The sequence below is a fragment of the Rhinolophus sinicus genome, linkage group LG05 (assembly GCF_036562045.2).
Source record: "Rhinolophus sinicus isolate RSC01 linkage group LG05, ASM3656204v1, whole genome shotgun sequence".
NCBI classification, from domain to species: domain Eukaryota; kingdom Metazoa; phylum Chordata; class Mammalia; order Chiroptera; family Rhinolophidae; genus Rhinolophus; species Rhinolophus sinicus.
In genome coordinates this window covers 86,062,147-86,078,110 of record NC_133755.1, presented here as the reverse complement: position 1 = coordinate 86,078,110, position 15,964 = coordinate 86,062,147, and the positions used below count along the sequence as shown (strand labels likewise).

The window sequence follows — 15,964 nt, the reverse complement described above, 5'->3', positions numbered from 1 at the left end:
GAGAAATGTAACATCTTAGATCACCCACTCCTTCTCCACCTCCCAATCTAGAGCCTTCACTGACTCTTACTCAGGTCCTGGTCATTCCACTGGAGGGATACCATTAGTGCAGGCCAAGAAGAGTGGATGGTTAAGGCTAAGAGCCTTAGAGAAACTGGGGTAGAGGGCCTCGGTCCCCAAACTGGCCAAAGGTCAGCCCCACAGTTTATCCGCGGGCAGTCGATGCCATCCATTGGGCATGTGAACAAGAAACTCCCAATGCCAACACGGATGAGAAACTCTCCCCACTACCTCCCATTCTGCAAAACATCTCTTCCCCCCACCCCCGCCCCCCAAAGGAACTCCCGGGGTTTGTTCTTTTGTTCAACCTACGTACTACTTGCACGAAGTTTAACTCCAAGGCCTTGGAGTTAGCCTTCCCGAATAGGCGAGATAAGGCTTCTCGGAAGCCTGGGTCGTGTTCTCAGCATCCCAGCCCCCAGCCCCCATCCCAGCGGCTCAGGCACCACAGAGCCTCCTGGCCCGAGACCTGCGGGGGCTGGAGGGTCTTTGCTCAGGCAGGACCCTCCCGCAACTACGCCGGGCTCTCACGTTCCCGGAGAAAAGCCGGGAAGGCGCGGCACTGGCCCCGGAGCTGGGAGGTGGCGATGCGAGAGGGTGACACCGGGCTCGGCTCCCTAATTCCGAGAACGTCCCAACGAAAGACAAACGCCTTTATCCGCCCCACAGCCTCCCTCCAAGGAGAAAGGTACCCGCACACTCCCACCGAGCCACCACGCGCCCGGTTCACCTGGGGGTCAACCCTAAGTTTTCTCTGAACAAACTGGGTTCCAAAGAGTCTCCGCACGTGGGTGACTCCTGTGTCCACGGGTGAACGACAAATCCCAGAAGCCAGATCCATGATGAGACATCCTGTCCAGTCACCCCCAGGACCACCCACAGAGACTGACGGTCATCCAAAGCTGCGAGGGGCGTCCCTTCAGCACTCCTAAAGCACCAGCCAGCTTCAGGTGCGTCTGTAGGGGCAAAGCGGCGGCTCACCTGCAGGATCTTGTCCAGGCCCTCCTGGCCCAAGCATGGGAACTCCTTGAGTAGATGCAGTTTCTGTGTATAGTAGTTTTTCTTAGCCTCTTTCCAGTGCGGCTCCTCCAGCACCTCGAAGATCGCCGCCCCGATGGCCAGGTAGAAGATGATGGCCGAGGTGAGCAGAGGGCCCCGGTCCACCATGGCTCCCGAGAGACCGCCTCCTGGAGAAAGCGTTCCCAAGCCCCAGTGGCTCCGGGTCTACCCGCCCTCCAGCCTCTGGGAACAGCTGTTTGAATTTGGAGCTCCGCATGCGCAGTGCCCCGTGTCCCTGGCGCAGCTCCCCCGACAAAGTTGCTCCTCCAAGTTGGCCCACTGAACGCGGGGAACTGTGCGGGACCCTGCTCACGCGGGCTGGGCGTGGGCGCACAACAAGGAGTCCAAGGGGGCGCCCTGGATCGCGAAAGCAGAGGGAGCTGGGGGAACTCAGGGCCGCCTCTGGTGAGACACGTGGGGCGCTCTCCGCGCGCCACTGCAGTATGTGCGGCGCCCGCCTCCGCGCGCCTCTTTAACTAGCGCCCGGCGCGCGCCGCCCGCCCTCCTGTGCCAGGCCCCCGCGGGGGTGGGGCCCGGTAAGGCCCCGCCCCTCGCCAGCCCCACCCCCACGCCGGCTCCTGGGCGGGCAGGAGTCACCCCGAGGTGCGCCCCGGTGCTCCTTGGGCCCCTGGGGCCGAAGCCTGAGGGGTTGGGGTCTCTGGGATTCGCATTTGCTATTAGTACTGGTGTATTAAATAAAATGAGTGTTACTTAATAACTGGGGTCAGAAAGTTATTACTATTGTTATTTTCATTGTAGTAATATAGTTTTCATTTACTGATGTTTCTACCAAGAAACCTTGATTCTCAGTCTCTGTCTCACACATCTTACTGTAAGCCTGGGGAAAAGGCATTAGAAAGGGACTGGAGAAGCTGTAGAGAATCAGAATATTAGAAACTAATCCAGCCAAAAAGGCGTGACTCCTCCCTTTGGCCCTTCTCACCTGCCCTGGTGGGACCCCCACATGGGGAAGGAGCAGTCTAGGTAGCACTGTTTCAGACCCCCTCCTTTACACTCACCCATTCCACACACTGTAATTCTCGGGGAAACACTTGACCTCTTTCATACGCCCAAGCCTATTTAAAAGTGCAAACCACACACCCCCTCCCACACACACACACACTTACACTTACTCCTCATCCCCCTTATTAGCCTTATTTCCTTCCTAGCACTAAACTTCAAGTATACTATATAACTCTAACATACTACCGGGGGTGCCAAAAAAGTGTATACAGATGACCTGTATTCATCTCTTGTTATCGGTATATATTTAGTGTTACAATGTTAATAAAGTTTTTTCCTTTCTTAAAATGTGTATACTTTTTTTGGCACCCTTTGTATATAACACTAAACTGACAACTGGTGGGTGGGGAGTCTGAATTGTTCAATGACATATTCCTAGGGCCCGTTCCATAGTAGACACTCATTAAACATTTGTACAATGAAGGAGTGAATGACTGTCAAAAACATTTGTCAAAAATACAAACCCAATGAAAGTCCTAGCCAGAGCAATTATGCAAGAAAAAGAAATAAAAGTCACCCAAATTGGAAAGAAAAAAATAAAATGATCACTATTTGTAAATGACATGATATTATGTGTAGAAAACCCTACTAAAGAGTCCACCAAAAAAACTGTTAGAGCTAATCAATGAATTCAGTAAAGTTATAGGACAAAAAAATCAATATACAAAAATCAATTGTGTTTCCATATACTACTAATGAAATAGCAGGAAGAGGAATTAATGATGCAATCTCATTTACAATTACATCAAAAAATACCTAGGAACTAACTTAATCAAGGAGGTGAAAGACCTGTACACTGAAAACTATAAGACACTGATAAAAAGAAATTGAAGAAGACACAAATAAATTGAAAATATTCTATGCTCATGGATTGGAATAATTAATATTGTTAAAATGTACATCCTGTCAAATATATGGTGATGGAAGGAGAACTGCCTCTGGGTGGTGAACACACAATACAATATATAGATGATGTTTTATACAAATGTATACTTGAAACCTATATAATTTTACTAACCAATGTCACCCCCAATAAGTTTAATAAAAAATTACAATTAAAAAAATATACATCCTACCAAAGCACTCTAAAGATTCAATGCAATCCCTATCAAAATTCCAATGGCATTTTTCAAAGAAATATAACAAATAACGTAAAATTTGTTTGGAATCACAAAAGACCCAGAATAGCCAAAGCAATCTTGACAAACAAGAAAAAGCTGGACGCATCACAATCCCTGATTTCAAACTATATTATGAAGCTATAGTATAGTAATCAAAACAGTATGGTATTGGCATAAACACAGATTCATTATCAATGGAACAGAATAGAGCCCAGAAATAAACCAATGCATATATGGTCAATTAATTTACAACAAAGGAAATGAGAGTATACAATAGGGGAAAGGACAGTCTCTTCAATAAATGGTGTTAGGAAAACTGGACAGCCACATGCAAAAGAATGAAACTAGACTGCCATCTTACAACATACACACAAGTTAAACCAAAATGGGGTAAAGACTTGAATGTAAGACCTAAAACCATAAAATCCTAGAAGAAAACATAGGCAGCACACTCCTTGACATCAGTTTTGGTGTCTTGGCAATGATTTTTTGGAACTGACTCCAAAAACCAAGGCAACAAAAGCAAAAATAAGCAAGTGGGACTGCATCCAACTAAAAATCTTCTGCACAGCCCAGGAGATCATCAACAAAATGAAAAGGCAACCTCCTAAGTGGGAGGTTGCGAATCATATATCTGATAAGGGATTAGTATCCAAAATATATTTTAAAAATTCATACAACTCAATAGGAACAAAACAAAACAATTTAATTAAAAAAAGGAAAGAGGATCTGAATAGAAATTTTCCCAAGAAGACATACAGATGGCCAACTGGTACATGAAAAGATGCTCAACATCATTATTTATCAGGGAAATGCAAATCAGAACCATAATGAGCTATCACTTCACATTTGTCAGAATGGCTATTATCAGAAAGATAAAAAAATAACACGTGTTGAGGATGTGGAGAAAAGGAAACTCTTGTACACTGTTGATGGGAATGTAACGGGCACATCTACTATGGAAAACAGTATGGTGGTTCCTCAAAAAATTAAAAATAGAACTACCACATGATTCAGCAATTTCACTTCTGGGTATTTATGTGAAGAAAACAGAAAACACTAACTTGAAAAGATATATGCACCCCCATGTTCATCACAGCATTACTTACAATAACCAAGACAGGGAAACCTAAGTGCTCATCCATTGATAAATGGATAAAGAAAATGTGGTGTATATCTATACTGCGGAATACTATTTAGCCATAAAAAAGAATGAAATCTTGCCATTTGCAACAACATGGATTGACCTTGGGGGCATTATGCTAAATGAAATAAATCAGCCATAGAAAGACAAATACCATACGATTTCACATGTATGTGAAATCAAAAAACGACAACAACAAAAAACCAAGCTCACAGATACAGAGACTGATTGGTGGTTGCCAGAGGCAGGGGGTTTGCGGGGGTATGGATGAAATGGGTAAAGGGAGTCAAAAGGTACAAACTTCCAGTTATAAAATAAATAAGTCACAGATATATAATGTACAGCCTGGTGACTATAGTTAATAATACTATATTGCATACATGAAAGTTGCTGAGGGTAAATCATAAAAGTCCTCATCACAAGAAAAAAACTTTTGTTAACTATGTATGGTGATAGATATTAACTAGACTTATCATGGTGATCATCGCATAATACACATAAGTATCAAATCATTATGTTGTACACCATGAAACTAATATAATGCTATATGTCAATTATACCTCAATTAAAAAAATTAACCAAATTTATTAAACAACAAAAACATACATACCCAGGATATTTCTCACTCATCTTGCTACAAATTACTGAGTGTCTATAAACCATAAATCCCAGGCAGTAGTATATCCTTTCCATGCATCGTAAGCAGGGCCCGTCATTATACCCACTTTGCAGTAAGGAAACTGAAGCTGAGGTGGGTTCATTTGTTCAAAGTCTCTCAACCAGCAACACCCAAAAGTTGGAGAGACACAATCCTTCCAGCACTCTGTACCAAGGGCTGGCCCTGACCCCGTCTGTCTTGGAGGGGTCAGGTGCAGCAGTAAGTCAAGTTCCCTCACTACTCCCTGGCCAAGACCTTTTTTGTTTTCCCGCTTGGGGGAAGTGTATGTGGTGGGAGTGTCAAGAGTTAGGGCAGTTCTTAGTGGGGGAGGAGAGCAGGGATAGGTATCAGTGATATCGCCCAATCTGGCTGGAGCAGAGGAGCTAGGGATGCAGTTTGGAAGATTAATCTGGATTTGTACATGTTTCTATCTCTCCTTTATGGCACCGTGTGTGTCCCCAGGAGGCTCGATAGGAAGCTGGGAAGCCCCAGGTCTCCTGATTTTGTGTCCCTGAAGCCTTGGGGAGCCAAGTGCCCTCTGATAAAAGTGAACTGGCACCTTAGGATGTTTAACCATAGAACTGGAAGGACTATGGGTAGAGCTGGGCCCCTTGTTAACTCTCTAGTCATGACTTCCTTTTGAACTTTGAGGTAACTTCCAGGGGAGGGATGTGAATAAAGGGGGAAGCCATGTTGGTCTCGGCGCTCTTTTTTTCCACCTGGGCGGCCGGTTGGGAGTGTGGGTATACACACTCCTTGGTGGCTTTGTTTCTTTTTATTTTCCTGAATAAACCGTTCTTTTGGTGGATTACCTGGAGAATTATTTGTCCAGTCAGCACCTCAATGAGGCCTTGGGGTGGCTCCCTCTGGATGGGAGGGAGCCTCCCCAGACAGGCCCCCTCAGCCACTCCATCCAGAGCCCTGCTCTCTAACCCTGCCTGCCTCCTACCCACCATGCACCCATTTCTGTGGTCCCGCTCTCCAGCCCTTAGCCCTTACAGAGACCAGGCTTACATCTCTGTTCCCCCTCTCTGTCACGGGCTGTGGTGTGAAGAGTTCACTCAGTGTGGGCTGGGGGCAGTATGGGAGGCCACAGGCTCTCGCTTTGTTTGGAAAATTCTGTACCATTCCTCTCCCACCTCCAGACTGCATTCTCTTCCTAAAAAAATAAAGGGCCTCTTCCTATTTCAGTCTTAACTGTCTCACAAAAACACTGCAGAATACTTTGGGTGGGATTAACTGGTTTTTATTCGAAGTTTTTATAATTTCTAGTTTCTCTATCTTTCTACTTTTCCTATTTCTTCATTTCCGGACCCCTTTCTCTTTCTTGCACTCTCAATGTCAGGCTCAGTCTCTCCTCATCCTCTCCTGTTGTCCCATTCCTTACCTTCTTGTATTTTCCCAAACCCCTTAACCTAGTTTTCCATTCTCCCTGCTCCTGCCTCTCTCTTTCCTTTGTCTCTTTCCGCAATAAATGTGCTTCTCGTACCCACCCACCCACCCACTCCAGCCCCATCCACACTTTTGGACCAACGATTTCTGATGGAGATCAGGAGCTATGCCCATTTTCTGCACAGCAGCCAGTGGGGGCTTTCGGAAATATAATCTGTACTGAAACTAATGAATGTCTAGATAACTTGAGCCTCAAGAATAGAAAAGGAAAAAGTAGGTATATGGGGGAGGGTCTCAGAGTATGTGTTTTCTTATTGCTGATAAATAAAGCCATTGAAATACCTTTATTATTATGTTTATTTTTTAGCTTGTGACTGATATCATTTCAGAGTCCCATTTTGAAAGGCAATCAGCTTTGAGATTAGAGTTGAGTTTCACCTTGATAGCAACAGATCACTGGATTTATCTGGGTCCCACTCCAAGAAACTGGCAGAGGAGATCAATTGTTTCCCTCAAGGTCTTTCTCCTAAATCCTGGCCACAAAGGACCCACATTTTTTTCTCCTTCTTTCAGTTAGGTAAAGGGATTATCCTCTTGATGAATGAACATTTGGTAATGCTTTCATACTGCTAAAACACTTATTCTTTTATCTCTATTTAGGAATATTTCTGTTTATATTCTGTTTAGGAATTTCAAGGGGAGTAGTTTTCCTCTGAAATTCATGTCCCATCTACGAAGGCATATAAAAAGCTATTAAGAGCATAAAGTGATTCAACATCACAATCACTTGAAAAGCTTCATTCCTTAAAAAGAAAAAAAAAGAAAAGCTTTATAGCTCTTGTGGATGAAAAACATAAAAGGGTTCTATGGAAAGTAACCTCACAGGGTGATCTGATCATAAATTCCTAACTGGGCAGGTCATGGTGGGTAGTCACCCTCCCAGGCATGTAACTTCCTTACTAAAAGACTTATTTTTGCTTTAAGCAAGCCCTGTTCATTGTTCTGGTGCATCTAGGATAACACACCTTTGAAAAGCCTCTTTCTCATACCCCTGGGAAGCGTAATGGCCCTCAAGGGAGCACCGAATCTTAACTATTTTGTAATCCAATCATAGAGATTTCCCACCTTGCTTTCTGCCACCTTCACATAATCTTCCTTACCTTCCCTCCTTAATTCCAAATGTATAAAAAAAAACTGCAAAACTGTCATTCTGCAGAGCATTTGAGATCTTGTTTCCTGACACTATTAGTTTTGGTTCAAATAAACTTACAAAAATTCTCTACAGGATCAGATGTTCCTACATCGACGTAAGAACTATACCATTTAGGTTTGTGTAAGTGCTTTCTATGATGTTCGCACAATGATGAAATAACCTCGTGACAAATTTCTTAGACTTGTATCCATGTCATTAAGCAGCCCATGACTGTAGTCAAACTCACTGAAACAGAAAGAAATTGCCAGGGGATGCGGGGAGGAGGAAAAAAAGAGTTGTTCAGTGGGTACTGAGTTTCAGTCTTGTAAGATGAAAAAGTTCTAGAGATTTGTTGCACAAAAAGGTATATACTGTTAACATTGCTGTGCTGTCCACTAAGAAATGGTTACGATGGTGAATTTTATGTTGTATGCAAGGTTTAAGGTAAAAACACACAAAATAGTAGTGAAAATTGAACTTGTAAATTCAATGGAAGATATTTGAAGTTACAAGAATTAGCCAGACATTGAGGAGAGAGGTGAGGCTAAGTGACAATCACCAAGTCAGGTTAAGTGTTGTCTTGGCAGGGTTTCATTTATTCTTAACACAAAAGCTGCATGTCCTTCACTCAGAGCCAGTCAAGCTATAGAGAAACATACTGTTGCAGGTTAAGAGCAGAGCTCAAGCACTGATTATGAATTATTTGTATTTGAAGATTTCAGATAGATCTGTATTGCCATTTCAAAGTCTTTCCCTTAGAAAGGGAATACGATATCAGAATTGTCGTGTGACAACAATGACAATGTCTACTGCCAGGAAAAACAACTCGATAACCACAGAAGCCCCCCTACTCTGACCAGTTCAGAAGTCATCTGCAGCTATTCCTTAGACTGGTTCAGTTCTAGAGGAACAGAGTCAGGTGGTGTGAGTTGTGGGACCTACCCCCAAACCTTTCTCTCCAATGTCATTTATCCCTGAAATCTCACCATTTTGAGAGGCATTCCTTTGCGTTAAACATTGCCCTCTCCCTAAGACCTCTTTTCAAACCCAGGGAAGGAGAATGACATTAAGACCCTAACACTTCACTTCTGTGGATCTTACACTGTTTTTCAATTGTTTATGTTGGTCACATCATTGAGTATCTATGGACGTTTCCTCAGAAAAATGCACCATGCACGTACCCACCAAAACTATTATGCAAGTTCTGATGGTTCACCGGAGACCCCTTCCCTCACCCACCCCCCAGGCTGTCCCTGACTGGATGACTCAATAAGCACCGTGGGCAGAGAGGTTCAGGGTGATTGAGCAGAGCTGGTTGGTAAGAACAGAAGAGGGAAAAGGTGAGTGGAAAGGGAGCGGGGGCACCACGGCAAATATGACTGTTCAAAAACAAAATTCAACCAAGTGAAAATGCATAACTACCCTCAAGAGAGCGCATAATCTTGTTAATGACCCTGTAACCCAGTCCCCGCCTTGCCTTCTCCCACCTCCCTGTGATCTTCCCTCCTTAATTCCAAATGTATAAAAGAAACTGCAAAACTGTCATTCTCCGGAGCATTTCAGCTCTTGCTTCCCGGCAACTGTTGTCATTTTGGGCTCAAATAAACTCTTATAAAAATTCTCTGCAAGTTTGGACGTTCTGAGGTTGACAGTTGTTATGCAGATTTAAATCTTTGTCTGCTGCTTTGATAAAGAAAAGGTCATTCTCCTATTCCTTGGTAGACCCAGGGAGACACCCGTACAAATGGAGATTTTTCTTACAAATGCAAATGTCTTTCACAAAGGGTACCTCCTACTTGGTTTTCAGAGCTTCTCCCCAATCTGCTGTTTCTTAAAATTAAGCAGCCTAAAATAATCCTTATGCCAAAGATACATATTTTGGGGGTGACAAACTCTGTTCCCCTCTAACTTCTTAGCTACAGACCTGTACAGCATGTTACTATACTGAATACTGTAGGCAATTGTAACACAATGGTAAGTATTTGTGCAATGCATTGTGCTCTGACATGATAGCCATAACGTCACTAGGTGATAGGAATTTTTCAGCTCCATTATAATCTTATGGGACCAGTGTTGTACATGTGGTCTGTTGTTGACTGAAAAGTCATTATGTGGCACCTGACTGTAGATTACTAAACACAAATTTTATTTTTTTAAAATATTTTGGTTAATTGTGTTTGGATAGAATTGGTTGCCTTTATAATATGGTACATTTCATTATGTGTGTTTAAAAACATACTAGCTAGAAGTCCACAGACTTAACTCGACAGCCAGAGGGGTGGATTAAACGAAAAGGTTTAAGCATTCTGCCTGGAAGGATTTTAAACAAGTGTCCTGAACACTAGTATTTTCAAGAGTTCATCCAGCCAGGCGTGTCCTTTAGGAGGCCAGGGCCAGAGTCCAGGCGTGAGACAATGGGGATGAGGACAAAGGGTAGGTACAGTGGCCGTGAGCAACAGGGACGACTCTCAATGTGAAGGAGGTAGCAGCTTCTCGATTTGGGAGCTGGCACTGTTTTTGGAGCTCTGCTACTTTACGCTGCTATTTGCAGGACCTGCTGCATTCTGGAGTGTGGCACCCATGAAATCTGCTTCCCATCCCCCACTGCCTGAACACGTGGTTCACACAGGAACGTCTCCCTGCCCCCCCCTCCCGCCACCCCCACCCCTGGCCTCCCCTAACCTCTCTCACCCTCTAGCTGCTCTAAGCATCTCCAAAAGGCCTCATTCAGTCAGACCCACTGTTTAATGCCTACAACAGCCACATCTGGCCCTAACGTGACTACTCCCAAGGGACATAAAGATCCCAGAGACAATTGACCACTTGTCCACCAAATGGAATGGAAGAGGGGCCTGAGGATTGGTGGAGAGGGAGGCGGGGAGGGGAGGAAGATGAACAGGGTGCCAAGGGGAAGGAGGAACCAGGATTCCTAGAATTTCTGCCCCCTCAGCCACCCGTCCAGGAGCGAGCTGGGCAATAAACAGAACTTGAGCACACACAGGACTTTGGCCTTGGAGTCCTGGGACTTGTTTCTGGGTGATGGTTCACCAGGCACTGGGGCTCCAGGGTCTTGGAGCCCCATACCTTACTATGGGGCTTGTAACACATAAGCTACTATTCATTTAATATCACAAGGGATGGGAATCTCTCTCCTTGGTCACAAAACACCTCCCTCTTCAAATCAGCGACTCAGATCCTTTTACCCTGGGTCAGAGGCCCAAGGACCTTGTCTGGAAAAGCCATTGATAGGGGGCCCCCTTAAGGATGTTACCGAAGATGAGCATATTGAGGTGAATGGTCTAGCCCCTTTCCTCACACCACCTACTGTCAAGGCAAGGAAGGCACTAGTCATAAATGATGCCATAACATGCGTCACCGTGACTGTGAACTTCTCATGTGTCAGGCCCCGCACTCGGCACCTCATACACATTACTGCATTTAACCTACGACTCTCTAAAGTAAGCCTGGTATTTATTCCCATTTTACCTGTGAGAAAACTGAGGCTCCAGGAGGGGAAATAAGCTGCCCAATCTGGTGCATGGGGGAGTGAGGATTGGTGCCCTGGTCTGATGGCAGAGGCCTCTGAGCCCTTAGACAGGGTGGGGTCAGAGAGGACTTTACCCCTCCAGCACAGTCCTGGGTCCTGCCAGAGCCAGGCTTGTACCTGCTGAGGCACAGCATGTGGGTCCGGCTGCTGATTTCAAAACTAAAACTCTAAGGTACAAGGAAAGCCCAGGTGAAGTTTTCTTCATTTCCAGGAACAGCTTCATATACAGGAGAGGTCCCCTGTCAAAGCGGAGTACTGTCAGTGGTGGAGAGGAAAGGACCCAGGGACCACCGCTGCCCCTTCCTCCACCAGCAAGTTCTTCTCTGGATGAACAGAAAATCATTGGACGCACGTGAGCCTCTAACCTGCTCCCCCGGGTGCCAGAGTGCCACAATCCCTGATGGACCAATGACCCAGACAGTGACCATCCGTGGCTGTCAACATCCCCGCAAGTGACAAAGCAGACTTCACCTGTCCACTGTGGGAAGCGCCCAACAACACCCTGAAGTAGACTCGCCAAAAATTGACCTTGCATCAAGTCTCTAGATCCAACTTACCGTTCACAGGAAATACAGAGGCCAGAGAAATATGTTTTAAACTATTCCACAGGGATGTCAGGGACAAAATGCAGGTCAAACAACTTAACTTTTTTAATAAATAAGTAACAACAACAGAAAAAGATGGGAGGGAGGGAGGAAGATTGAGCAGAAACCAATAGATTGCAAGAGACGAAAGAGAGCAACTACATGTATAGACCTTATTTGGCTCTTGATTCAAACAGCAAAAACCAAAAACAAAACAGCTTCACAATTTGTGACATATATGAGACAATTGGAAGTGTGAACACTGAATGGATTTGGATGGTATTAAGAAATTTTTGTTTTATTTTTTCCCCCATTGACTATCTGCTGCTCCTGTTTTTAATATTGCAGTAAAAGATACATGACATAAAATTGACCACTTTAACCATTTTTAGGTGTACAAGTCAGTGGCATCCAGTACATCCACAATGTCACAATGTCATACAACCATCATCGTTATTCATTCCTAGATGTTAAGATTTTTAAGGTGCATTGGGTGTTTAAAAACAGACGTTTTCATTTTAGAGATTAAATAAAATGTTCAGAGTCTTGTCCCTTCTCTGTGTTGCTCAGTTGCTCCAGAAAGACGTTCTGTATTCTCACCATGGCCTCTAGATCCAACTCCTGCCTGCCTCTGTGGTCACACTGCCCACCACCTTCTTGGTCCACTCTCTCTGCTTCAGCACCATGGGTCTCATACCAGCACCACACTGTAACTTTCACAGGCACTTTTGCCCGTGAGGTTCCTTCCTCCCATAAATTATATTTTACGAATGTATTAATATAAAGACCAATAGGTGAATATTACATTTAAAACATTTTCTTCTACTTAAAAGTGCATTTTTCTCCTCCTGATTTTAAAAGAAATTAAAACATTTGCATGGGCTCCTTTTAGTATGAGGGGCCTCGGACACGGTACCTGCTATGGTTAATGAGTAAATCAGCCCGGTTGGCGAATTCAGTCTCTCTCCCACCCCGAACACTCCCCTCTACCCCTTTCATCCTGGCAAGCCCTGTTCTTCCTTGGAGACGCCTTCCCTGACCCCCACACGTCCCCATCAGCTCACGGCCCCCATGATACGCACTCAGGCTTCCCTATACCCTGACTTCATGAGAAGCACCACCGTTGAGGATCATATATTAATGTGTGAGGATTTTTGCTTCATATCTGTCTCCTCCAATCGGTCGTCTGTCTCTGTATCCCCAGCATCCAGCCCAGGGACTGGCACATGGTGGCACTTAATAATAAATATTTGCTGAACAAACAAATACATTTGAGGTGGGAAGGGATATCAGTGGTGTTTTAAAACATTCAAATAGGTAAAAGAAAAATGTCTAGAAAGAAATCCACCAAAAGGTTAACAATGTTTTTTCGGGGGGTGGGTAGTAGGAGGTGGAAAGAGTGGTAGGTTTAAGAGTGATTTTTACATAGTTGCTAAGAGACTAGATCTTAAATGTTCTCGCCATAAAAGAGAAGCATTAATTATGTGATGTGATAGAGGTGAAAGCTGATGCTATGGTGGTAATCACATTGCAATCTATAAATAACATCAAATTTGTTGTGTATCAGATCAACAGTTGTGTACCTTAAACTTACACAATGTTACGTGTCAATTATATTGCAATAAAAAAAGAGTGATTTTTACTTTCTCGGTTTATGTGTATTTTCTAGTTTTTTTCCCCCCCTCAATGAAGACCTGTTGCTTATGTATTAAAAATACTAAAAATCAACTAGCAGAGAAACGTCCTTTCCAGCACTGAAAGAAAGACCCCACTGTCTAAAAGCTCCCTGAAGCATGGCTGTGCCTGTTTTGTTCTCTGCAAAGTCCCTCACGTTGGGCACATTAGAGGAGCTCAATAACTGTTTGTTGACTGACAGAACGCTGATCGTGAGGGTCTGGATTGGAGATGGGAGCTGCTGCCTTGCCTAGGTAAGGATGAGATGGGTGCTGCACAGCCAGCAGAAGGTGGAGAGCAGGGGACTTTTGGAAGGCAGAGAGAAAGGATTCATCTTACCAACTGGGTGGATTGCAAAATTGGGAATAAGGAGGAGAGACCACAGCGGGCGGAGAGAGATAGTAAGCTCATTCTGGGGTTTTATTATATGTAAAGTGCTAAAGAAACCTAGAAGGCAGTGGGGAGGAAGGACCAGGAATTCAGGAATCTGAAGAGACAAATTCAGGGCTCATAGTACCCAGCTGGCAGCTGTCTTCTCCTGAGTGGACCAAACTGCCCTGCTCCTGCTCCCAGGCTGGGAAACTAAAATATTAGCGGCCACAGTTTGCTTCAGAGCTCTTGAAGAGGAACAGAAAGGAAGCTTCGCTGAGACAAGGACACAAATGGATCCCAGGGCTGAGGCAGAAACTGGGAAGAACCAGACCAGCTCCCTGAACCCAGGACTGGATCTGAAACAGCCATCCGTTACGTGTACTGAGTCAGAGAGTCTGAGCTGACATTTAACAAAAAACCCATGTCGGAACACAAAGAGAGGCAGACCTTTCTGTACGGTAAAAAATCACTGCCTTGGACCAACTGAATCTTCCTTTAGCTCCTGCCTAGACTGGAACCACTTCTCATTCCGGGTGCGTCCATGCTCTGAAATGGGCATATGAGTCACTGGGAAAAGAGGATTCGATTAGCAAAGATTCAATCAGACTACAGCTGTGGCCAAAAAGAGGGGCGTGCATGTAGGGAAAGCCTTCCCCTTGGTCAGCCAGGTTCCCATGCACTCCATTCATACCTGCTGTTGCCACTCTGTCCAGATCTCACCATCAGGGGCAGGGGGCACGCCATAGGGTAAAGGCATGGCAGCCCCCAAGGTTCTCATTTTAAAATGTGAATGTCCCTTCACAGTAGCACATTCCAATGGCTAAGAACTTGTTGCAAACCTGTTCCCCTTTTCTCCTTGAGGATTGGCTAGCTAGGATCAGGACCCTGAGAGAAAGGAGTTTTAACGAGGTAAGGGAAGGACAGAGGTACTTGAGTAATTTGGGCTGATGCAGGCGGTGCAGCTTGAAGGCTGTGGGCATGGGCTGGGGATGGGGTCTGGCCTGGAGGGGTCGGCATGAAGTGTAGCTGTGCTGTTCCAGATGCACTATGTTTCCCCGAAAATAAGACCTAGCCGGACAATCAGCTCTAATGCGTTTTTTGAAGCAAAAATTAATGTAAGACCCGCCCGGTCTTATTTTAATATTGTATAAGACCCGGTGTTATCTAACATAAGACCGGGTCTTAGATTCATTTTTGCTGCAAAAGACGCATTAGAGCTCATTGTCCAGCTAGGTCTTATTTTTAGGGAAACACAGGATGTAGGGACCAGTTAGGCTAATCCTGGAGCAGCTCACACCCTCCCAAATCTGTGTGCCGTTGTGGATTGCTCTCATGGTAGTCCATGCACGCTTCATGCTTGTTCCTCAACTGTATGAGGCCTTTCCTTACACTTCTGTGTCTTTTGAATCTCTTGGACCCACACTGGACACACTGTCTGTGCTTCAGTAAGATGAGCCCATTGTTAGCTTTGGGAAAAAAGCCCAGCCAGAAGCTGAACATCCAGCAAGCACACGGGTCAACTTCAACAAGTTTTGCGAACTGCAGCATCTTCAAATAAGGAAGAACTCCACAAATAGCTGCAGTCTCTACAAACAGCTGTAGGCTCTGTAAACACCTTTAAATTCTGCAAGCAGCTGCATATTTTACAACATTTGCAATTTTAAATTGTGATTTAAAAAAATAAATATTTACCCACGAGAGGCTCTGCAAATAGGTATAGGCTCTGGAAACAGCTGTGGGATCTGTGAACAGCTATAAGCTTTGCACAAAGTGACAAGCTCTGTAAATACCTGTAGTCTGCAAGCACCTGCTGTAGGCTCTGCAAACAGTTGGACAATAGATGTAAAAGTTTCAGCTATAGTCCCAGACCTGAGAACACTATTAGAGCTTTTGAAACTGCTCATCATGTACCTTTTCCACAACAAATAAATATTAGTACGTATAAAGATTGGAAGGGATGGGAGAAAGACAAGTAAATTTCCCCCCTTTCTTCTGCTTCCCCACCTGACTCCGGTTCAAGCTGTTGTTTCTCAATCTAGTTGTGTAGGACACAGCTCCCTGGCCCATGCTGGTATTATGAGCCTTGTGCTCCCCTCAGCTGAGGCAGTCGGTGGCCGGTCATCGGTCAGCTGCTCACA

At 44.7% G+C, this 15,964-nt stretch overlaps 1 protein-coding gene across 1 annotated transcript in view; it reads right to left on the bottom strand.

The window, feature by feature from the left end:
• The window catches only part of KCNK5 (potassium two pore domain channel subfamily K member 5), a 37,568-nt gene extending 35,991 nt beyond the window's left edge, over positions 1–1,577 (bottom strand). Inside the window, exon 1 of the mRNA XM_019751553.2 lies at positions 1,042–1,577. Within this exon, the coding sequence (XP_019607112.2) occupies positions 1,042–1,227 (186 nt within the window). The 5' untranslated portion in view covers positions 1,228–1,577. The remainder of the gene's footprint in view (positions 1–1,041) is intronic.
• Positions 1,578–15,964: the final 14,387 nt, after the last annotated feature.